Source organism: Drosophila elegans, unplaced genomic scaffold (genome assembly GCF_018152505.1).
Source record: "Drosophila elegans isolate 14027-0461.03 unplaced genomic scaffold, ASM1815250v1 contig_183, whole genome shotgun sequence".
Taxonomy (NCBI): Eukaryota; Metazoa; Arthropoda; class Insecta; order Diptera; family Drosophilidae; genus Drosophila; species Drosophila elegans.
In genome coordinates this window covers 12,827,575-12,851,127 of record NW_024545550.1, presented here as the reverse complement: position 1 = coordinate 12,851,127, position 23,553 = coordinate 12,827,575, and the positions used below count along the sequence as shown (strand labels likewise).

General features: G+C 41.2%; 3 protein-coding genes across 6 annotated transcripts; all 3 read left to right on the top strand.

Annotated features, from left to right (window-relative positions):
• Positions 1–60: 60 nt before the first annotated feature.
• On the top strand, positions 61–7,157 carry LOC108141260. The gene is made up of 13 exons (XM_041707377.1): positions 61–261; positions 320–463; positions 1,187–1,340; positions 1,396–1,581; positions 1,638–2,493; positions 2,549–2,696; positions 3,489–3,557; positions 4,088–4,372; positions 4,439–4,582; positions 5,036–5,186; positions 5,240–5,982; positions 6,502–6,791; positions 6,860–7,157. Exons 1-13 carry the CDS (start codon positions 76–78, stop codon positions 7,059–7,061), a joined length of 3,558 nt encoding a protein of 1,185 aa, XP_041563311.1. The 5' UTR covers positions 61–75; the 3' UTR covers positions 7,062–7,157.
• Positions 7,158–7,688: 531 nt separating this feature from the next.
• On the top strand, positions 7,689–8,889 carry LOC108141261. The gene is made up of 3 exons (XM_017264513.1): positions 7,689–8,057; positions 8,388–8,555; positions 8,612–8,889. Exons 1-3 carry the CDS (start codon positions 7,841–7,843, stop codon positions 8,887–8,889), a joined length of 663 nt encoding a protein of 220 aa, XP_017120002.1. The 5' UTR covers positions 7,689–7,840.
• A 232-nt stretch (positions 8,890–9,121) lies between these two features.
• On the top strand, positions 9,122–23,174 carry LOC108141451 (protein spinster). Of its 4 annotated transcripts, none has more exons than XR_005977006.1 (9): positions 9,122–9,877; positions 16,349–16,706; positions 17,101–17,427; positions 18,246–18,507; positions 20,935–21,033; positions 21,095–21,274; positions 21,338–21,479; positions 21,992–22,183; positions 22,356–23,174. XR_005977006.1 is itself a non-coding variant. In XM_041707335.1 (8 exons), exons 1-8 carry the CDS (start codon positions 9,490–9,492, stop codon positions 22,406–22,408), a joined length of 1,809 nt encoding a protein of 602 aa, XP_041563269.1. In that variant the 5' UTR covers positions 9,122–9,489; the 3' UTR covers positions 22,409–23,174. The 4 variants fall into 4 exon arrangements, 2 of the variants coding, with proteins under 2 accessions (XP_041563269.1, XP_017120343.1); XR_005977007.1 differs by lacking the exon at positions 18,246–18,507 and adding an exon at positions 17,692–17,953; XM_041707335.1 differs by lacking the exon at positions 21,992–22,183.
• Positions 23,175–23,553: the final 379 nt, after the last annotated feature.

The following is a 23,553-nucleotide window of genomic DNA, read 5'->3' as shown; positions in this document are numbered from 1 at the left end:
GTATTGACACCACCTTAACCATTCAGATTGAGTATAAAAGTAGGTTGCAATTGGGCACAGTGCTGTCAAATAAAGATGCTGTTCATCGGAGTGGGAGCTCTGGTTTTTGTAGCTGTCGCCTTTGGCGATTCCTTGGATGTCTGCTTGGAGGACATGGGCTGTCTGCGAGGCACTTTAATGCCAGGATTTCAGAGTGGAGAATTCGAGGCCTTCATGGGCATTCCCTTTGCCCAGCCACCAGTTGGACCGCTACGCCTTAAGGTGGATTGTTTTTGGCAATATTTAACTCTGTAGGATTTAGATAATAATCTCTTCCTAGAATCCCGTGCCGGCGGCTGCCTGGGAGGGAGTACTCGATGCTGGAATGGCCAAGGACAGCTGCCTGCAGAGAAACTACTTTGCAAACGACAAAGATATTATGGGCGTGGAGGATTGCCTCTACCTGAATGTCTACAGACCAAAGGTAAATTTTGTATTCTTTGAAAAGTATGTCAGAGGTAACATAAGATTAAATATTCCGGTCAAGAAGGCATGGCCGTTTGTCCGTCCGTTCAAAATTTGGACACGATCAATCTAACGTTTAAAAATCGTTAGACCCTGTCATGTCATTCTCAGACATATAAGAGATCAGTTTTTAGGCCGTATATGTTTATTTTGTAAATATCTATCACCATAAATTTTCAAAATCGAACAAATAATTTATAAGTTATAAGCAAATTTGAAGTTGGTTAAATGGAACTTCAGCAGATGGCGCCACCTAAAACATAATTTTTTTCTGGGGGCACATTTATGTAACTAATATTTATTTAAAATGTTTATTATTTATAATACTTAAATTTCAAAACAAATTTTAAATGCAGATTGTTAGAGGCTTAAGCCACAAGACTTTCAAGGTATACCACTTTGATATCGGAAGCCTGAAATAAAAGTAATGGATTTATAACTGTAGGTTTTGGGTCACTTTTCTGCAAGGACGATTGTTTCGGAGATTTAGAAAGGGGTTACATCATAAAAATTTCAAAAAATCGGACCGAAATTACAAACCAAGTTTTAAATGCAGATTTTTAGAGAACTAAGCCAGAAGACTTTTAAGATATACCACTGCGAAATTGGATGCTTGAATAAAAAGTTATGGATTTAGAACTGTGGGTTTTTGGTTGCTTTTCTGCAATGCTATTTTTCTTAGGAAAGAGATGACAATCCCATGCCTGTGTTGGTCTACATACATTCGGGAGGTTTCTTTAGTGGTTCTGCCCATCCAATGGCCAGTGGTCCCGAATACCTGATGGATACCGGAAAGGTGATCATGGTAACAGTAAGCTATCGCCTTGGTCCGTTTGGTTAGTGCAGTAGTTTATGATCAGTGACCAATTTACTAAAATTTATAAATTATAGGATTCCTTAGCACCGGTGATGAGTACATGCCCGGTAATTTCGGACTTAAGGATCAGCGGTTGGCCCTGCAGTGGATCCAGAAACATATAGCTACATTTGGAGGAGATCCTCAGATGGTCACGATTTTTGGGCACAGTGCAGGAGGAATATCCGCACATCTGCATATGCTAAGTCCCAATTCCAAAGGTGAGTTAACTTATTTAGTACGCAACACACATTTACATCTACCATTTTCTGTGTAGGCCTCTTTCAAAAAGCCATGTCCTTGACTGGCACAGCATTTATTCCAGCCGTGAAGGTCCTTAAGGATCCGTTGAGTCAAGCCAGGAAGTTGGCCATTGAGATGGGCATCGATCAGGCGGAGAGTCTCAGTAGCGAGGATCTGGCCCAAGCTCTTCGAGACGGGTGTCCCATGAAACTTCTCCTCAGTGTAGACAGCTTAAAGATCCTTGATGGTGTGCCTCAGCAAGACTGTGTCCCTGTTTTGGAGGACGTTGGATCTTCGGAGGCCTTTTTGGTTGAAGATCCCCTGAAAGCCCACCTGGCTGGTCGGATTAACCAGGTGCCCTGGGCAATAGGCATCAATTCTCGAGCTGGCGAGGGTTCCCTGACCTTGTTGCGCTCCTTCACGGATCCTCAACGTATGATAGACTTCAATGAGAAGTTCCTAGAACATATGGCCTTGGCGCTTAGTCTTCCCAGGGGAACTTCTCCAGAAATGGTCAGAGAAATACTGGATGCATATAAATTTCAGGGAGACAGTCTTAACAACGACACGATGATAGCTCTGGCCGAAATCTCTGGGGATTTTAACTTTTACTATCCGATTTATGAAACAGTGTCCTCATATGCCAGCTATGCCAATCTGGCAGAGAATCCACTGTCCATGTATATCTTTGACTTTGGAGGTCTGCACTCCATAACGCTTCTTTTCGGTGGTTCCACACAGGAGGACTTTGGATTGGGAGCAGCTCACATGGACGATGGTCTGCACACCATTAGGTTGCCATTTCTCTACAAGGATTTCCCCAAGGACTCGTTAGATGCCAAAGTAGCCCAAAGACTGACTTCGCTGATAGCAGACTTTGCCAAAACGGGGTGAGTTGTTCAATCTCCACAAGTTCATGGGTAATGATATACTCGATCCCTTCAGGATATTTTATGAAGATGCTACCTGCAAAGCCTCGGATTTTGAGGATGAGAAAATGTGCAACTATTTACACTTCGGAGGCACCACGGAAAAATACGAAGAACATATTTGGAATAGCATAAAACTTACAGCCTTTCCCATATGGAAAAAATTATTTCTATAAAGAAATACCATATATGTTGTATCCCAATTCCCGACCCAATTCCAGCTGTTAAGGGTTAATTTATAATAAGAGTGAGCTAAATAAACCTCGTTAATTTGCGATATGGAACGGATCTTGTAATGGGATCTGTTAAAAATACCCCAGAATTCCATTGAGCTCCGTCTGCGCTCCGTTTTTTGTAAAAGTCTGCTACCCCATCTCCCCAATTGTCATTCGAAGGTCAATTTACATATGCAGAATGTGCAAGAAACGAGATTAAGTGCGAATAAAAGGCCCGGCGACATGCGGTGAGATAAGATTGCCGTCGATCCGGGGAGTAATAAATCTCACGCGATAGGGGAACCATCTGCTTGGAGACTTTATTATTAAATTCTACGTTATTACAGACCAAAGTTGAAGCACGACAAGTGAGAGTGAAAGCGTGACGTTTCTCATAAGAGGATAAAAACAAAAGTAAGTGATCACCAAACACCTGTTTAAACGAAGAATGTTCCAAATAGGCGCTCATTAGAATAATGTCTTTACTACCCAGATACAACAAGCTATTAATAAAATGTTTATTAATGACGGAGGTGTGATTTTATTGGCCAATAATAAGGCCATAAAAGATATTGCTGATTAAAGGTCTTATCTCAATATATGGACTGGAAAACATAGTCATAAAATAGTGTTTCGTTTTGATTTTAAAAGATGGTTAGTAAACTCTGTGACTGCTGTTAAATGCGCTTCTTTTTGGAGACTTTTGGGCTGCATTGATGGTAATATTTTATGGCTTGACAGGATAAAAGCGAAAGTTTCAGCCCGAAGCGATCGCAGTTGATGGCAAGTCGCGGACTCCAGCGGACCAGGGTAAGTGCTGCGACTTTCTAGTCGTTCTGGCGCGTGTTTTAAATTGCCCCAACCAGATTCGTTCGGAAACGGAGGTCGCTGCCATGCTCGATGCAGTTCCAGATCAATTGATATCCGCTCTGATCAAGCATACGCCGTGTGAACCGTTCTCCAGCCGTAGCCGCAGCCGCAGCTCGTCGATCGCCCTGCGCTCTGCATAATGTATAAATTTTCCACAGCGCGTTCAGTCACTCGGTGTGTTTCAAGATTGTGGGCAGAGAGGCACTACGATAGAGCAAAGTTTTCTTCACGATTAAAGTGAACGCGAGCCCTCGAAAGCCGTCAGATCGATTTGGGCCTCAGTAGCGGAAGGTTCTGCGTGAGATTTTCTCCCAATTAACCAGTAATTGCAGTGAGTGAACATTGTTTTGAAATCCATCTGCGGACCGTTTTAATGTTGACATCATCTTGGGCGAATCAAAACGAAGTGGTGGAAGCCCCAAAATTGATCATAAATAACCAATCGATATGCATAATTAATGATCCATTAGCTCTGTTTTCAGTCACTTCGTGGACCGCCGGCGATGATTCAACCACGGGCTCTGATGCTGATGCTGATGCTGCTGCCACCGATGCTTCTTGGCCAGCTTTCCGCTGGCCCTGGACCCTTCTCCATGGCCTTGGCCACCGGGCCGCCATCGCTCCAGCTCGTTGTGTGCCCGCCCAGCGTTGGCTGCCTGAAGGGCATCCATCGCCAGGGCTATCAGTCCCAGCGGTTCGAGGCCTTCATGGGCATTCCCTATGCCCTTCCGCCAGTTGGAGATCTGCGATTCAGTGTGAGTGTGGTGTGGGGGGTTCCTCCGTTAAAAAACTCCTTTCGTAATGGGATGTCTTTCTTTCAGAACCCCAAGGTTATGCCCAAGTTGCCGGGCGTCTACGATGCCAGTCAGCCCAGGATGGACTGCATCCAGAAGAACTATCTGCTGCCCACTCCTGTTGTCTATGGAGAGGAGGATTGCCTCTACCTAAACGTCTACAGACCAGAGGTGAGAATCATTATTTTGATAGTGGTCTTAAATCTTAATATTAAATAATTTTTTTAATACTTTTTATAAGGAAAGAAATTAAAATAATTCTTAGCTGTATAGGTGCTCAAATAACAAGTATTATTTTTTTTGTAAGCAAATAATTATTAGTTTCTGATAAATATAAAAAAAACCAAAATCAATCATAGATTCTGAGCATATGTAAAAAAAAATATATATATATGTTCATTGAAGGTTTGAAAATATATAATATATACTCTTTTTCAATAGCTAAGAAATTATATATTTCAATTGATTTTGTGGCTATCATAATGGCAAGCTTTTTATGTTCAACAAATAAAAATAATTATTGTTATTATAGATGCATGAGTTTAAGATTAAAACTAATAACATTTTTCGGCCTTAGTCTTAAAGATTTTAAACTTGATTTGACTTATGATTTTATTTATGTAGGTCAGAAAAACGCCATTACCTGTAATGGTCTACATCCATGGCGGCGGCTTCTTTGGTGGCTCTGCAGGACCAGGAGTGTCAGGACCTGAGTACTTCATGGACTCCGGAGAAGTGATCCTGGTGACCATGGCCTATCGACTGGGACCCTTTGGTGAGCTTCTGTTAACTGAGTAAATGAAAATTATTTAAAATTTGTTTTCTTAGGATTCCTCTCCACCCAGGATGCTGTAATGCCGGGAAACTTTGGCCTAAAGGATCAGAACTTGGCCCTGCGTTGGGTGCAGCGCAACATTCGCTCCTTTGGCGGCGATCCCCAGAAGGTGACCATTTTCGGACAGAGTGCCGGAGGTGTGGCCACCCACCTGCACCTGTTGAGTCCCAGATCTCGGGGTCTCTTCCATCGGGTGATCAGCATGAGTGGCACGGCCAATGTGCCATTTGCCATTGCGGAACAGCCTCTGGAGCAGACTCGTCTCCTGGCGCAGTTTGCCCAGGTGCCGAATGCCAGGAACTTAAGCACTGCCAAGTTAACCAAAGCCCTGCGCAGGGTGGACGCCACCAAACTTCTGGATGCCGGAGATGGCCTTAAATTCTGGGACGTGGATCACATGACCAACTTTCGACCCGTGGTTGAAAGGGGAATGGGAAACGAGGCCTTCCTGAGCGAGCATCCCAAGGATATCCTGGCTCGAGGATCACGACCTCCTATTCCCCTGCTTTTGGGAACTGTTCCAGGGGAAGGTGCCGTGCGGGTGGTGAACATCCTGGGCAACGAGACGCTTCGCCGGGGCTTCAACTCCCGATTCGATGAGCTTCTCCAAGAGCTGATGGAGTTCCCGCCCAAATTCAGCCAGGATCGGCTCAACCAGAGCATGGAACTCCTGGTGGCAGAGTACTTTCAGGGCCAGCACGAAGTCAACGAGGAAACTGTTCAGGGATTTATGGATGTGAGTGGAAACCGTTCGTATAACTTTATGGTAAACTAAACGACACTATTATCTGTTATCCAATCTATCTTAGCACATTGTATGTTATAACAATATATCAGGTTATTTACTAAGGAATTTATTCAACAATGCCAAAGTCAAAGTAGCTTTTTTATTTGAAATAATTTTCTTAAACATTTATCATTACAATAAGTATTTTGTTCGATCTTCTATTGAATTTTTGATTTATTTAAAATTCAATTTATTATTATGTTCTAAAAGCTGACTCTTTCATTTTTAACAAGATACTTTTCTTAAATTATAAGTTCATTTACAATTTTTTTTTATTTTTTTCGGTCAACTTATGACTTATTCAATATAAAAAAAAGTCAAGGTGGCTTTCTTAATCAATAGGCTTTTTATTTTGTGGTAATTATAGTTTTTAATAAGAACCTTTTCTGCAAAATTAATTATAAATTTTATATATTTACTTTTTCATTTATTAATAAGTAATTAATTGATTTTTCTTTTTCTTGCCAGCTAATTTCCGATAGGGGTTTCAAGCAGCCCCTTTATAATACCATTCGCGAGGATCTCTGCCATTCATCGAATCCTGTTTACCTGTACAGCTTTAACTACCGAGGACCCCTGAGTTACGCCTCTGCTTACACATCCGCCAATGTCAGTGGCAAATACGGAGTGGTTCACTGTGATGATCTCCTCTATCTATTCCGTAGTCCTCTTATTTTCCCCGACTTTGTGCGGAACTCCACGGAGGCAAAGGTAATCCACTCCTTTGTGGATTATTTCGTGCACTTCGCCAAGTTTGGGTGAGTATAAAAATGTGGGACGAACGGGTAGGAGGGTAATTTAATAAACGAATCACTGCTTTTCGTAGAAAACCGAGGAATGTCGAGTCACTGACCCCCTGTTCCACTGAGGTGCTGCAGTCACGTCCCAACGGAATTTGTGATTACCAGGAATTCTCCAATGCGCCAGCTCCATCAAAAGGTTTTGAGGTTAACGTGGCCAGCGAATTCCAAACGAACAGGGTTAAACTCTGGTCCCTCATATTAGATGACCAGTCAATTGAGTCTTAAACTTGGTTTATTGATCAAAATACACATTTTTGGACCTGAAAATACGTAGAATATAAAATTAAGCCACAGTTAATGTTTTAGGAAAATAAACTTAAAGTTTACCATCTCTAAGAAGCAAAAGTTAATATTTGTTGACTTCAGTTAATACTACTACTACTTTTAATGTAGTTCGTTTAGGTCTGAGGCTTACATAAGAATATGAAAAGAAAATACCTTGGTTGTTTGTCTCGCTTTCCTATTTTTTGAACTGTGCCAAACCTGATAAGCCATGAAGTAAATTTGCAACACGTGCAGTCTATGGCGGCATTCTAACAATGTTTGAGGGGAAGTGGCGGAAAAAGTTTGCAATGAAAGCAGGTTTTGCCGGCAAATTAAGTATACGACGCGTGGCGGCAATGAGAAATCCGATCGAAGTTTTCCCCCATCTAGATATGTAACAATTGTAAATCAATTGATTATTTATAGTTGTTCCGAACTATCTGGGCATCTTGTAACTATTGAGTAATATGTAAGCTAATGACTGAGCCATTTACATACTGCATTTCCTGTGACTTAGCAGTGCGAGTTGTGATAATTGGAACATGCTGAAAGTTATGATTCAAAAGGGCAGTGAACTTTAATACCTCGCCAATTGCGTTAGCACATGCAAGTGCCTGGATATATGTCAACCTCGAGCGCAATTCAAATCAATAAAGCGCACCGGAATCACTCATGCTTTTGACGGTTCCTGCAGGACATTCGTCAGTTGCATTTGTTGCTGTCGAGTGGAAAGTTCGACTATGGAACTGCGTCGGAAAATCGCTTGGCGCATTCTGCCCCTTTTTTTGGTGGGCTTTCTATTCACAGTGGGCGAGGCGTATATGAAAAGTGTGCGGGTAGACGAAATTCCTTTTGCCGGAAGAAAGCAAGTCCTGGCAAGTCGTCGGTCCAGCGGCATTCACCTGATCTCGAGTCTGGAGCATCAGCGCACATTTCTGCACCTTTTTCACGTGCCCTGTGAGTTGAGTATTGTATCACAAAGTCACAAATAAAAATTAAATCACTATTATTTTTGAAAACCACACAACCTAACCGAACATTTAAAATCTATAAGTTAATGCTTTGCCAATAAGCTTTTTGAAAAGTCAACTGACATTTTATTTGAATTTTGTATTTAGTTGTCGTTTTTACTCGATTGTCAAAAAGTATTACATTTCACCAGAACACAATTTGCCTAAAAGTAGGCCATAATAAGTTAATACGATTTAAGGTGGCGATTAGTATTGTTTGCAGATGTATATCCAATATTTATAAAAAAAATATTTAAAATTTTAAATTTTATTTTAGACATTATTTGCTTTTATGCCGCCAATGGAAAGTGGCCGTATGTGCCGGGATTCATGAAATACCGTGTAGACGATGCTGCCCGAAACTTTTTCCACAACAACGACAGTTTCATCAAGCAGTTTTGCACCAAGTGGATTCAGGTCAAGGAGTGCTTTCGCCCCTTGTTCGGTGGGTAGGAAATCAGTCAATAAATAGGTCAACTTTTAATTAAATCCCCGTTTTAGACAAATCAAACACCACCACAGATGTGGATGTAGAGGCCCTGAATGCCAAAATTCAGGGACAGGATAAGGATAAGCGTTGCAACTGCGACAAGTTGCTCCTCTCGACGGAGGCGCCTGTTCCAGTTGTCTACTTTGACAAGAACTATATTGGGAATGTGAGCTCGGAGACAATAATGAACACCATTGAATTCCTGGAGAGTTTCCTGCCACCACCCACTAAAAAGCACAAGCGCAAGAATCGCGTGCGTGGACGTCTAGATGACATTGACATTAATTAGAAATCCAATTTTTAGTAGCATTTACTTTAGCACCGCACTTTACAATAAAGCAAATCTTGACATCTTAAAATAGTTTATTTTTGAATTCAAGCGCCAAAACAAACGAGAGGCTCAGGGCTGGATTAAATTAATAAGAGTTTGACATTGCTCTCCAGAAATCCCTTAACGCGTCGTGATGGTCACACTAATAGCGCGTCAGAAAACGACAAGGGAAAAGGTAGCGGTCTCTAGCGGGCACACTATTGGGGCGACTTCAATTGGACACACTCGCGTTCGCGTCGCGGAAGAAATAAAAAAGGAAGCACTGCAACTGCACTGACTATTTTTAAAGTACGGCCGCGATTAGACAAGCCTTAAGAACAGTTGTCAATAGACAGTCCGATTGGTCATAAATAAGCGAGAGTGATTAAGAGAAAAGCGAATAAAGCTGTGCCAAATTCTTTTGCATTCGCTTTGCCCACCGCTTTCATCGCGAGTTTTTCACTGTGTTAGTGAGCGAAGAGAAGAGAAGCGTGTGCAAATAACTTTTGCCGCGTTGTCTGCTGCGAATTTCCAAGCCAAAGAGGACAGAGAACAGAGAGCAGAGAGGATCGGATTCGGATGTCGCTGAAGCACCAGAACAAATTGTACCAACCGCTCCCAACGGCGGCCGCCATGGACAACCCGGCGATGATCCAGAGCGGGAGCAGCGGGAGTGGCTCCTCTGAGGAGGGCGGCAGTCGGGAGGATGTGGCAAATCTCTCGCCCGACGGACTTCCTGTGACCTACTCGTCACAACAGTTGATGCCCTCGGATTCGGACAGCATGGAGGAGGAGCGCCACCGCCTGCGAACCCACCACCACCACCACCATCAGCTGGCCGAGATCCACCCGCCCTCCGCCGCCGTTCCCTCCCGTCTCTCCTCCGTGGCAAGGTCACATTGGTTCACCGTCACCGTTCTCTGTTTCGTGAACCTGATCAACTACATGGACCGCTTCACGATTGCAGGTGAGTTCCCTGAACTAGTACACTCATTTCGCGACAAATTGCCTTCTAATGACGTCCAGTGGGGTTTTGTTTCCTCACCAGATAATTAAATTTGTTGACAATTTAGATACCGTTTACTGTAGATTAGAAACCCTTACGGAAAAAAACAAATTTGTATAAGGTTCAAGATTATGCGGGCCCAAAAATGGGTTTTTCACTAAATTACTTTATATGTAAGAGACAGCATCATGATGCTTTTCATAAAGGAAGGAAATAAGAACTCAAAGTGTTACTTGTTGAACAAAAATAGTATATGTAGTAATAATATTTTATGCAAAACACAAATTTATCAAACTAAATAATGGGTACTTTTGCCGTAAAAATATATTATTTTTAATAACAGTAGGTAACTTGGAACAAATAAGAGCAAACAGAAATGGATACGAACCGAACTATATATTAAATAACCATTTTGCTTTAAAAAAATGCTAATACAATTGTCACATTTTAAAATAAAATTATTAAACATTTTAAAACCCATTGAAAAATCATTAGTAAATTCATTGTATTAGCTGAAAAACCCTCTAATCAGTCCTTGTTGTTGTGCCTTAGTCAATAACCAAAACAAGGGGTCTATTGTTTACAAAAAGTTCCATAAAGATTGCTTACTATTGTAGTATTTGCGTGAATTTATTTAGTGACTAATCAGCTTACAAATGAATCACGCGATCCGAAAATATTGAAACAGACTTTCGGGTGAGCGTTTTTATCACCCACTAATGCGTCGATATATGAATCCACTTCCTCTTTGCACTCAACTCGGGACATTTCCACTGGGTGGCAATCAATCAATCCCCATTTCGCATATATTATATATATTATTCCTAACACTCGGGTGCGATAAAAAAGAAAGAGTGGAGCTGGAATAGCACCTGACCTGGTGCCTGGTGGCTTAGCATGTTGGGTGATCGCCGATCGGTGGTGATCAGAAACAGAAAGTCCCCGCCCGCGTGACAATTACCGGGTAATCGCATGTTGCGGCCTATAAATAAACTCGGACGGGACCCACTGCTTATTTCATTAGTGTTTATTATTAAAGGCATTGGCGGAGAAACGACTCTTAATTCATGGGACTCGACTTGCCTATGCGGGCGGACAATCAATTGGACACTTGTTAAATTCTGTAAACTTTTCCCATTCAACTTCTTTTCCTTGTTTACATCTGTCTTGAAATGGAGTAGTAGTTGTCTTCAGATTGCTGATTGCCCGTCTGGTTGTATCACATTCAGTTACACAAAACCCAGTGCAAATAAAATGGAAACTTGTTTAACGGCGCTAATTACATGGTTGAACAAGTTATGACTAAAAGCAGTTGAATTTGTCACCCCGTTTGCTTGCACACAAGCCCACTGCACAAACCGTTTAATTTGCATGTCCAGACTATTACAGATAATAACTATAATTTTACGATTTTACAATATCTTTGAACCTGAACTTGCGACTTTCCCGTCGAGTCGGCAGAATTTTTCCATTCAAGGGCAAACGATAATTTCTTTAACTGTATGTGCACTTGCAAATAATTTGCAATGACAAGTTGCTTATCAACTGATTGCTTCAACGACAATTAGAAATCGATTTTACACTCTTTTTGCGCCGTAAATCATGAGCTCTTAATTCGTGTTACACCCGCAAAATGTGACTAAAAGAATCATACGACTTTTAATCAGACAGGAAGCGGAATTACTCACAGGAAAGGGCGATAACATTTACATATCAAACCCTCAGCCAGCAGTCGTCCATCAATAACACTCTGCTTATATTTAACTCAATTATTTTTCCACTCTTTGCTCAGAAAATTTCAAAATTTCCATGTGCGCCTAATTGATTGTGTTTATTTTGAGAGCACTGGGTGCACAAGGCAAAATACAAACTAAAATAAACACCGGCCAGTCACTCAAGGTTATTATTTTGCCATTTTCCAGTGGCATTATCATCACTCCACCGCCCACTTTAAGGCCTTATCAAGAAGTGGCTGAAACCAGATCGCTGCACAATAAATTGCATTGGATTACAGGTGCATACACGTGGGTTTCCACCATTTTTGCTGTGATTAGATTGCCTTGCCGTTATTGGCCTGCCCTTTTTTCATGGGAATTTCGACATTCGCTGATCGACACCAAAACCACGTTTACTTACGGTTATACTTTTATACCATTTATATGTATTTCTTTTTGCATATACCTATAGACGTATCGCCCGATGTCTGGCCACCCTAATGGAATGCATTTAATTATAATTTTAAGTGCGTCTTGGCCTTTGGCTGCGACCTCCGACTTTGCTGAATTTTGCTTGAGTTTTCAAGCTTATAACACCGAGGTTTGGTGGTCTGATGTTTTACCCACTGAATTTTGGGAACATAATTTGGCTTTCCTCTTCGTTCAAGATCGTGATCTGTGTTGTTCTGTTGTTGACAGTAAAATCTCTTTCTGCACCGCCAGCGAACTTTGGTCGGCCAAAGCTCTGGCAGTTATTTTGGTCAGCAGATATGTGGCCTGAATGAAGGCATAGATATATGGGCACAGATTCCGTTCTGCTGTGCTTCCGACGTAATTTTCTTGGCCCCCATCCAACGGAAAATATCAGAATAATTGTATCTGTCAATTGATCGAAAACAGTTTTTGTTAGCAAATTTCATTAGAGTCTAACAATATGTGTTTTGATCATTGACGGTTGTTTTTTCGTGTTTTGAAACCCCCCAAATGTAATCAAACATTTCTCTTGCCTTATGTTGTTGACTTTATTTTGCATATTTTGCATTTGTTAAAAGTCACTGAGTTTGGTTTTTATTTCCGCTTGAAATGCTTTTTTAGCAGATACATAAAAACTTTCCATTTTGTTGCCACAGCCGAAGAAATAATAATAAACAGAAAAGGTAACAAAAAAAAAGCCAAGACAATCCAATTGGATTGGATTTCTACAAAAATATTTTATAATAAACTAACCGCTGAAATACTTTAAAAAATTACGTTCATCTGCTGCTAAAAAATTAGACAAATGTAATTAAAGTTTGAAATACTTATGAATTTATAAAAACAAACCCTCCCACTACATTTTATCAATAAGAGATCTGTTTGTCTTACTTCTTAAAAGTAGAAGAATTCAATTAAGTATTCAGTACGCTAGACGAAACTTTGTATTAAAGTAAGTTATAAAACGGCTGCTTACGTTTACCAAACATTTGAATAGATTAAAGATACACGAGCTCCTCAGGTTTTACAAAACCCCAGTACCTTATGCATTGCATACATTTATCACAAATGTGTTTGAGGTTTGCACTCTATTCAACGTCAATGGTTCTATTCTGCATATGCATACATACATATGTATATCTGGGTCAACGACCTACGCAAAGTGCAGTACACACTTTTTGCTCAAACAAATTGAATTAACGAAGGCAAGTGCGAAAAAAAACGAAGAATAGTACGACAGGTTGGGGTAGGGAATGTCTGGAACTCTTTTCCTTGGGCGCCGCCGCTTTCACAATTGATTTCCACCTGCCCACCGAAAAGAAAGTTTTTCTTTTCAACATTTCGAGTGCTCCGCAAAGCATTCAAATGCATTCCAAGCGAAAGTCACAGCCTCAGTGGTTTTTTTTTTTTGGCTCCGATTCGTGCTCGAAATATCTGTCAGATATTTCGTTTAATCATCGTCCGATTTTAAAGCTTACGCTGCATATCGCGCGATATTTCAAGGCCGGCGTCACCAGACGCCACAGACCGAAAGGGAGATAGAGATAGGGGAGAGAAAGAGAGAGAGAGAGCGACTGAGAACAGTCACTTTCGACCACAAACAACTTTTTCATTCATGGTAATGAGAGTCCCGCCTTTGTTGTTGTGTGTATTGCAGTGCCTGGTTTTAAATATTGACTTTTTAACGGATCAACGTTCTGGAGTTTCCCTCGCTACAATACTGCTCGTTTCGAAAGTTAACTCCTAGCCAAAAGTGGTAACGGAAGGTTATAAGGTAAAACTTTCACAAGATTTTGTATTTAAGTACAATGTCAGTGCATAATAATAGTGTTTTTATAATGTTCCATAACTTTGACTTCTTAAAGCGATTTTCTCTGCAAGAAAGGGCTTGTTATTACCACTTTACTTTATCTGGGTTTCCAGAAAGTTCGACTTAAAGTGTTGTTTAATTACACATGAAGATATTAAATATATCAAGTATCACCTACTATTTTGAATCGCACTGTCATCATTATTGAGACCAAAGGAGAACAAACTAAAGGCCAACACAGAGAGAGAGAAAATCATGAGAGATCCAAACTGGCTCTAAAATTGCGGCAACCGGCTAAAAAATATAAATACTTAATGTTTCCATACGTTGACGGAACTTCCCTGGAAGTGGGGAATTTAGGCGAAGAGAGGACAGATTCGGAGGGGAATCTACGTAATCATAGACGCTTTGCCCCTGTTTTTTTTTAAGAATGGCCATAAACAATCGGAATTCCTTGCGTGGAACCAGATTACCCGTTGAGTGTAAGAGATAGCTGCCTACATATAAGTCATATACAAACATATGCCTCACCCACCCAGCCCCACTCTGCCCCCGCTCTCTCTCTTTTCAACCCACAATCGCAATGCAATACACACACAGACTTATCGCGTGGCGTCCTCCAACCGTTACGTCACTGGGCAAGGCAAACAAACGCGCTGATTGGTTGAAAAACATCGTACGATAAATTTCTCAAAAGCGAAATGAGCAAAAAGACCCAGAAAATGGAATAATTAAAAAGCAAACGCTGATTCACTGCATCGGCAACTTCGTGCCACGTTTTGCTTTGCTTCGTGGGGTTTCGTGGAGCTTCGGGTCTCTCTCTTATCCTCTCTCAGTTTTTGGGGCACAACTTGTTGAGCTCTTGTGTGTGTCATTATTGTTGCTGCTGCAATTTGCCGGCTTCTGATCTCACTCACTCTCTCTTGGTTTTAAACTCTCTATTTGCTCCACTCTCTCTACCCGCCCTCTCCTTCTCATCCACTTAATTTTGTAGACCGTTGTTTATTTTTGGGTGCCCAAGCACTTTAAGTAGTTATTTATTTATATTATTTTTGTTTTTTTTTTTTTCGACCATTCCTCAAAGGCCAATGTACGAAGAGAGACATGTGAATAAATGGGGCTTTAAAGCTGTTGTTTTGATTTTGTTGGACCTGCATATATTCTATTAGGAAGTAGCGTTAGATTGGCTAACAGTTATTGACGGAGGTCGTTTGGCTATAAATCGCTGGTTGCACATCCGTTTGTTAATGAATTTTTAAATGCCTAGGTGAAGACGTGCAGGAAATAACTGAGAAAATGTGTGCGAAGGTTATATCGCAATGATCAAAATTCCACTCATGACACAGATTTGCATAGAGATGCACCAGATAGATGATAATCGTTTGAAATTCTCTTTAACTATTTAAAATAAAGACAATTTATCAATAATAACTATGTTTTCAAATGGAACTGACCGACAATTACAGATTAAATATGCGACCTCTAACTGATAAAAATTGCATAGATTGTCACATTGATTAATCATGAACCCTCTAACAATGTGATAAAATGAGATAATATATTTGTATTGCCAATATTTAGATAAGTTAAGATGCACGAGATTGTCACAGCCACAAATATCGATTGCTGATAATAAGTGGGCGTTGCAATAACAATAAACGATCAATTAAAGCTCTCATTCCCCAGTATGCAATATCTTTAGGTTTTTGCTACTATTTAATATAAATCGATGAGTTAATTAATTGCTTTTTGGGCAATATTTGACACACGATATTTCCGCAAATTTCTCCCAGTCATCCCGGAGCTAAAACGACTGGGGAGTGCTAATTGTAGAGACAACTCCCCGACGGATCCCATCAATTTGGGCGTTATACTCGAATACAGCGGACTCGTATTTACGATTTATTTATTTGTCCAATTAGCAACCCCTGCTGGGGATGGGCTGATATGTACAAACTACAATGTTACATATCACACATCACGCGCATTCCACAAACAAAGAAAATGGTAAAGAAAAAACATAATAATATTAGTTGGTTTTTATTTAACTAGTTTTCGCCATATCACTTTCTGAAATGCATTAAGATACTTAACAATTTGAAGTTATGTCATGGACTCAACTTTCATAAATTAAGGGGCAATGGCATTTTATGACTTAACCTCAAACTCATTCCCATTTGAAAGCCATAAACTTGGATATGAACTTAGTTAATTATATTATAAACTACTAAAACTTATTTAAAACATTTATACCAGGAAAATAAACAAACTTTTCAAAGCTTTTATTATTAGAAAGCAAAGATATTGAATGAAAAACATTTTGATAATGACTAAAAATTAACTTAACCTTGATAATAAAAACACAAATGGTGATTTTAAATGGTACTTAAAACATTAAGATGATCTAACCCGAATTCCTTTTTTATTTTCCAGGTGTTCTAACGGACGTTCGTGGGGATTTTGACATCGGAAATGACAGTGCCGGACTTCTGCAGACCGTGTTCGTGATTTCGTATATGGTGTGTGCTCCTATCTTCGGTTATCTGGGTGATCGCTACTCCCGCCCCAGGATCATGGCGGTGGGCGTGGCCCTGTGGAGCACCACCACCCTGCTGGGATCGTTCATGGAGAGCTTCGGATGGTTCATCAGCTTCCGGGCACTGGTGGGAATCGGCGAGGCCTCGTACAGCACCATTGCGCCGACGATCATCTCGGACCTCTTCGTTCACGACATGCGCTCCAAGATGCTGGCGCTGTTCTATTTTGCCATACCCGTGGGATCCGGTCTGGGGTGAGTGAGCACTACCTCCACTTTGCCCGGGCAATGTCCAGATCAATGATCTGTAAACAATCCGGGAGGGTTATCATCCGTCTGCGGCTCCGACTTTGTAGTCGTTCTTATCAACCGCTGGCAACAGGCGATGCGGGCCAAAGTTTGAGGCTGCTTGCTAATCAGTAATTCTCACTGGCGAAGCGTGAGAAGAGTCACGTGACTCTGCGGGAAATTGAAATTGATTTACTTTGAGAATGCCACAATTGACACGGCTCTAATTCAATTAGAGTGCTGGGTCAATTGGGGGGTTGATTGGAATTTATGCAACGCCTAATTGGCCGCCAATGCAACGCGGCCCAAGAGTCAATTCATCGGGATCAGTCTCATCAATGACCTTTGCTTTCTCTTGCAGCTACATTGTGGGATCCAAGACCGCTCACCTGGCCAACAACTGGCGCTGGGCCCTGAGGGTCACACCCATTCTGGGCATCGTGGCCGTCCTGCTGATCGTGCTCATCAAGGATCCGGAGCGGGGTCACAGCGAGGGATCGCACAATCTGGAGGCCACCACCTACAAGCAGGACATCAAGGCCCTGGTCAAGAACCGCTCATTCATGCTCTCCACGGCGGGATTCACGTGCGTGGCCTTCGTAGCCGGAGCTCTGTCCTGGTGGGGACCTTCCTTCATCTATCTAGGCATGAAGTTGCAGCCCGGCAATGAGAACATCGTCCAGGACGAGTAAGTGTGCTGTCCCCTGATCCCATCAACAAAAAAAAAACCCATTTTCACGAGACTTGCTGAGATTACTTAAAGGCCTCTCTAACGATTTCAAACTTTTTAACTTGATTATAACAACTTTTGTAAGAAGTGAAATCTCAGCTATGAAATCAGTTTGTGAAAATGGGGTTTTGAGCCTTTCCTATCGACCACGACCCCCAAAAAACCCTTAACTATCGAATATCGAGCTGTGCGCCTTACAATGGTTTCTGATCCGTCGTCAAGCATCTCGTACAAGTTTGGCCTGGTGGCCATGCTGGCCGGACTCATCGGAGTGCCGATGGGTTCCCTTCTGGCCCAGAGATTGAGGGGCCGCTTCGAGAACTGCGATCCGTACATCTGTGCGGTGGGACTCTTCATCTCGGCACCGATGGTGTTTGCTGCCTTGGTGCTTCCGCAGACGAGCGAGAGTCTGTGCTTTATCTTCGTTTTTGTGGCCCAGGTGGCACTTAACCTGTGCTGGTCGATTGTGGCTGACATCCTGCTGGTAAGATGGCCTATTGGTGGATATATGAGAAGCAACAACAGCAAAAGCGCAGAAATCAAAAGCTAAAAGCCGGCCAGCCGATTAGTGACTACACACTCAACGTGGTGACCCGTTTCTTGCCCTAACCCCCCCCGCTCGTTTAATTGTTTATACCCAGAACAGCACGAAAGCATATTTATCCATCAGAGTCTAGATCCTTAAAGATGGTTAAACACGCTGTAGTGCCAGTGGGGTCCTTAAGCTTTGGCATAACTAACCGAATGTACCCCGAAATTCCAAAACCCGCCCTTAGTGTTGCGTTCAACTTTGGAGTCATCACAATGTTGGCGGGCCTGCTGGGCGTGCCCATGGGCTCGTTCCTGTCCCAGTACCTGGTAAAACGATATCCGACTGCGGATCCGGTGGTCTGCGCCTTTGGGCTCCTCGTGAGCGCTCCGATGCTGACGGGCGCTGTGCTCCTGGTGAACAGTAATTCGGCGGGCACCTATGCGCTCATCTTTTTCGGGCAGTTAGCTTTAAATTTGAATTGGGCAATTGTTGCGGACATACTGCTGGTAAGCCAAGAGATCTCGAAAACGGGAGACTCGTTCGAATCCCGCCTAATGCTTTTTGTAATTTTGCACCCACGTATTGTTTAAATATCGTAACTGTAATTACACACAGAAATTATTAATTTAAGCATTAACTTTTTACTGTTATAATGAGTAGTAACACCCTATACACAAAAACACCACACAACACACACACACACAGCTTGCCTACTCACAAACAAACAAACACTAACCAAATTTTATGTTGTCTTTACCCGCATCTATTACCGGTGGTGGTCATCTGATACTCCATTTTGTGGTATTTTTGGGTGCGGTTTTAAATTCAGTAAGCCCGAGAACTTAAAGGCAGTTGTAGAGACGATGTTCTTACAACTTAAAGGTCTGTAACTCGGATATTTGATTATTGCACACAGTTCATTTTTATTCCCCCAGGGAGAAGACAACTCCATTTCGCCTTATTACTTTTTTTTGTAAATGTAATCAACTTTAAGAGTTTCATCTTCTCACTATAACTTCCATCCCTCTACGCTAAATTTTGTGGGGAAAAGAAAGTATCCAACCCCCGAAAACACTTGCAGCGTGCAAATATTTCGCCACTCAACCCCCAGTGAATGTCATATAACCATGTTAAAGCACCACAATCCCCCAAATTGCATTGCAAACCCACCCACACTCCATTTTCAGCCCCTTTCACGAGACAAAAGTGTCGAAATGTTCGTATTTATATTGGGTTCTTCCGTCTGGCTCACGATTGGATTTTCGGGGGTTATCTGCTCAGCTAGTCACGTTTGTCCGTTTCAAAGTGATAAGCCAAATGATAAGGGAATTAAGAAGCCAAAACACTGTAGAGTCAAGTGAATCATTAATTCTCGCTATTATATTTAGTTAGGATCTGGGAATGAACTTAAAAAAAATATAAACAAATCATAAACCAAATGCTGCTTAGCTTTCTTAATTGAATTTGTATATCTAGGGTACCAAAACTGACCTTATTCCATAAATATATGATTATGATACCCAGCTTATTTCATTAAGTAAACTTAACTGATTAAGTAACCCAGTTTGATAAAACGACTGCAAAAGGTGTCAAAGAAGTGCAGCAAGAGATATGATATAAGCATTTATATTTTAAAAGATATATAACTTAGATAAAACCTGTAGATTGGTGGAAGTAATCCCATGAATGGACGCGAAAAGCTATGCAAACAGCTGATGTGCGACAAGATAATGGATATGGCATAAGCACACATGCACATTTAAACAGTGGACGTAATTCTTTCGAGAGATATACGTACGTTTATTTGGTGGCCTGTTCTATATTTGGCACTACGTCAGGCGATACATATAGACGTACCTAGTACTCGTACTCGTACTCGTGAAATTCCCCAACTCACACCCCCTGCAATGCAAAACTCTGCTGTTTTTTGTCGCCTTTTTTACCACGCACTTGATTTGCGTGTGTTCCTCTTTTTTGTTGCCATTTTGCCATTGCAAAACGATTCCGTGACAGAAATAAGCAATCGCAAATCGGTTATCTAACCCGAAAAATAATAGAGGCGATTGGCCCACCTTGGTGGCGCTATATTAATTGTTCCCCCCAGATAAGCAACTGTGATTAGAGATTGCCTTTATCTTATACGATTGCCTTTATCTATACGATGACCTACAGTAAGGGAAATGTAATAAACCTGGTGTAATGTCATAAATGCTTTGCGTAATTTCAGCTTTTCGCTTTAGCCCACACACAAATACACACAACAAACCCATCAATTCACCTGTAGTTATAACAGTAAAAACTTAATGTGGCCCACACAGTTCAGTAGACAACAAATTGCCACATTCAATTTAAAGATAAACTCTCGAGTTATTTAAATATCAACTCAGTTCTTGAGTTCTTAATGAACCGCTAAAAAAGAAAAGAAAAGTAGAGGGCCCACTGTTCCCAGGCTCGTCAGCTGTTCCCACTTTGTTAGACTCCAACCTGAGAACGCAATGCTGCATACATATGTACCATTCTTTTGGGGACCTGCTCTTTGTTTGTCCCCAAATTTCTCAAGTGGCTCCATCTTTGGCGAGCTTTTGGCAAATTTGAATCTGCTGGATGGCACACCTACACATAGATACATTCTTAAGCAAGCTCACCCACACACGCATTAATCGCTACTTTATTTGTATTTAAATCAACTATGGTTTTTTTTCATGGGTTTTGGTGTAGAATACTTTCTGGAGGAGAATTATAAGGTCTTAACACCTGGCCTCCAAAAAATACATTTTTACACCTGATCCGATAGTTGGCTTAATCGATAGTTATAGCTTAAGAATCGGTTGTGGCTTTTGCTTTCATATTTTGCTTTGCGTTGTGTTGTTGTTGTTGCACGTTGACATTAAAATTGGAATGATACTAATTTTGTATTTTTTTTTAAACTATAGTATGTTGTGGTACCCACACGTCGCTCTACAGCCGAAGCCTTTCAAATCCTCATCTCACATGCATTGGGAGATGCCGGAAGTCCCTATTTGGTGGGAGCGGTAAGTAGTTATAAAGTTTACCAACTAAAAATTGAAATAACTAAATTGATAAACCCGGCAGATATCCGAATCCATCATGAAGCACCTGAAAAAGAACCCCAGCGATTCTGGTCTGAGCACTGAATTACAGAGCATGTCCCAAGTGGCTGAGACTGCCATCACCAATGTCACCCAGGCCATCGTTGAGACCACCACCAACATGATCGAAACGGTGCGCTCGTCAGGCTCGAGCTCCACGGAAGTAAATTAAAGCATGACATACATATAGACGACATTGATTAATTTGCAATTGTATCTCTTTTAGTACTCGGATGTGGAGCAGTTTGAGGGACTGCAGTACGCACTGTTCTCCACCACCTTTGTGGAGGTGGTGGGCGGCATCTTCTTTATGATTACGGCCTGCTTCATCATCAAGGACAAGTACAATGCCACGCGGGGACTACAAGGTAAACATTATGGATTGCAGTAGTTTTATAGCTAGCTTGTTATCTATCTATAATGATCGAAAAGTACCCAGAGTTTCTCAGAAAAAAACTATATACCGATTGAATCCAAATAAGAATTATATGTAAATTTACCAGTACTTTTTCTTCCTAGTTGATATCTTATTTGAAATATCAAAGTAAATAGGATGTGACAGAATCGGCCATAAACTATGCACACAAATCCTTTCCACATTCTTCCTAATACAGAATGTAAAATTATCATTATATTAGATATCAGGATTATTTTTCGAAATTCATTACCTAAACCAAGTTGTATTTAAATGGCACCAGGCAGTACTCTTTATTCCTATTGAATAGGATGTAAAATAATCAGAATGTATACAAAACATTTTTACTTTGTAACAATTATTTTAATTCACTATTATTTCTCCAAACTATGGGTACTTTTTGATCACAAGTAGTCTTATCTGCCGCTCTCTGGCTCACCAGTTTCCCACTTTAAATTTAAACAGGCGACCAGGGTCCGCGAGCGGTGCGGTTGTCAGTTGGCACGGCCAGCGGGCAAAAGGACGTTGAGTCCTTCAACTCGGACTGCCTGGTCCTGTGCACTGACATCGCCCTGCGCGAACGCACGTGATAGCACGAATATGAAATCTTAAGGTGTGCCTAGGCACCGAATGATTACTTTTTGGCCCCAGTTCCTGGTAGGTGGAATGCTCGAAATTTTGTCACCTCGTTCTGTTCTGCGTGCGTTCCATCGTTGCGTTCTACTAATCTCTCAGCTACTTGACCCTTGTAATACCCTGTTCTTCATTGCTTTCCGTGTTCTCGGCCCATTGTAACGCAAATCTAATGTATGAATTCTCTGTTTTGCAGAGGTCTCGGCTCAACAACAGCAGCGGGATCAGCAGCGGGGCCAAATTGCCTAATACCAGCCGATCCTAGAGGTTATGCTGCGCACTCAGAGCTCCGATGGCATGCCGAGTGAACTGATACTGACTGAAAACCATCTTTAATTTAATATATCCTCACTCGCACCACGCACATCCCGCATCGGATCGTACTGGAAGCTTACGGGGACTTTGCGGCTGACAAGTCCCCAGTGTTCAAGTTCCTAATGGGAAAGGAAGGACTCTGGAGGAGGAAGGAGGAGGGAAGCAGGAAGGACCACCATGCCAACGTTCAAGCACACCACACACTGATTTGTAGATATATATACAAACACTCACTCTCACAGGCACTCACCAAGTCATAACATTACACAGATCATTTTACTTGTAAACGGTGGAGGGCTAGGTAATAGCCCTGCTCTAAAATCGTAGTCGTAGATAGGTCTAGCTCTGGTATTTTAGGCTAACTTTAAGTCATACAAAGATTCAAGCTGGATTCGCATTCGAAACAGTGCTTCCTCAGATCGGATAATGTAAATAGATTATCTCAGGCATCGAAAGCGGAATGCCTGCAGTTTGGATATTAATAAAATGTATGTACTTTACGCATGAATTGTAAATATAGATAAGCATCGGGCCATTATATAAGCGCATAGTCTATTTAATCAGTTTAATCGTAACGCCTTAGTTTTACTCTAAATATAACTTTAGTTCTAGCTTTAGATAGTTGAGTAACAAATTGGAAGAAAAGTGTTTGCACCCTCAACAAAACTGAATATTACAGCATAACTATTTTAAACGACAATTGGCATTAATTAATTCTCGAGTTTGTGTTTTTGTTTAATCCTAATCGAATGCTAGCCTAATCGGAATGCGAATGCAAACGACATATAAAGACTGCAAACAATCAAAAAATGATAGATTGATATTTGGCTGAAAGTAAACCAAACTAATTAACAATGTTTAGTAACTAAGGATTTCCGGGGCAATAAAATACACTACTGAAAAATAAGAACAAGTTACTGTTTTTTGGAGTGAATATTTGAAGACTTTTGAGATTCAGATATTGGCAGTGGTATAATGGCGAAATAAATAGTTTTGAGGGTAATCTCAAGCTGGTTCTGAACTTTCGTTGGATAAGTCAATAACTTTACTTAACTTTAAAAAGTCAACAGACTGTTAGG

What these genes read in the sequence shown, in the direction of transcription:
- LOC108141451 (XM_041707335.1), top strand. Translation starts at nt 9,490, where the DNA reads ATGTCGCTGAAGCACCAGAACAAATTGTACCAACCGCTCCCAACGGCG. An exon ending in GGACCGCTTCACGATTGCAG is followed by an intron (nt 9,878 to 16,348) that starts GTGAGTTCCCTG and finishes TTTATTTTCCAG; the next exon opens with GTGTTCTAACGGACGTTCGT. An exon ending in TTGTTGCGGACATACTGCTG is followed by an intron (nt 18,508 to 20,934) that starts GTAAGCCAAGAG and finishes TTTAAACTATAG; the next exon opens with TATGTTGTGGTACCCACACG.
- LOC108141260 (XM_041707377.1), top strand. Translation starts at nt 76, where the DNA reads ATGCTGTTCATCGGAGTGGGAGCTCTGGTTTTTGTAGCTGTCGCCTTT. An exon ending in CTATCGCCTTGGTCCGTTTG is followed by an intron (nt 1,341 to 1,395) that starts GTTAGTGCAGTA and finishes TATAAATTATAG; the next exon opens with GATTCCTTAGCACCGGTGAT. An exon ending in TAAACGTCTACAGACCAGAG is followed by an intron (nt 4,583 to 5,035) that starts GTGAGAATCATT and finishes TTATTTATGTAG; the next exon opens with GTCAGAAAAACGCCATTACC.
- LOC108141261 (XM_017264513.1), top strand. Translation starts at nt 7,841, where the DNA reads ATGGAACTGCGTCGGAAAATCGCTTGGCGCATTCTGCCCCTTTTTTTG. An exon ending in GCACCTTTTTCACGTGCCCT is followed by an intron (nt 8,058 to 8,387) that starts GTGAGTTGAGTA and finishes ATTTTATTTTAG; the next exon opens with ACATTATTTGCTTTTATGCC. An exon ending in GTGCTTTCGCCCCTTGTTCG is followed by an intron (nt 8,556 to 8,611) that starts GTGGGTAGGAAA and finishes TCCCCGTTTTAG; the next exon opens with ACAAATCAAACACCACCACA.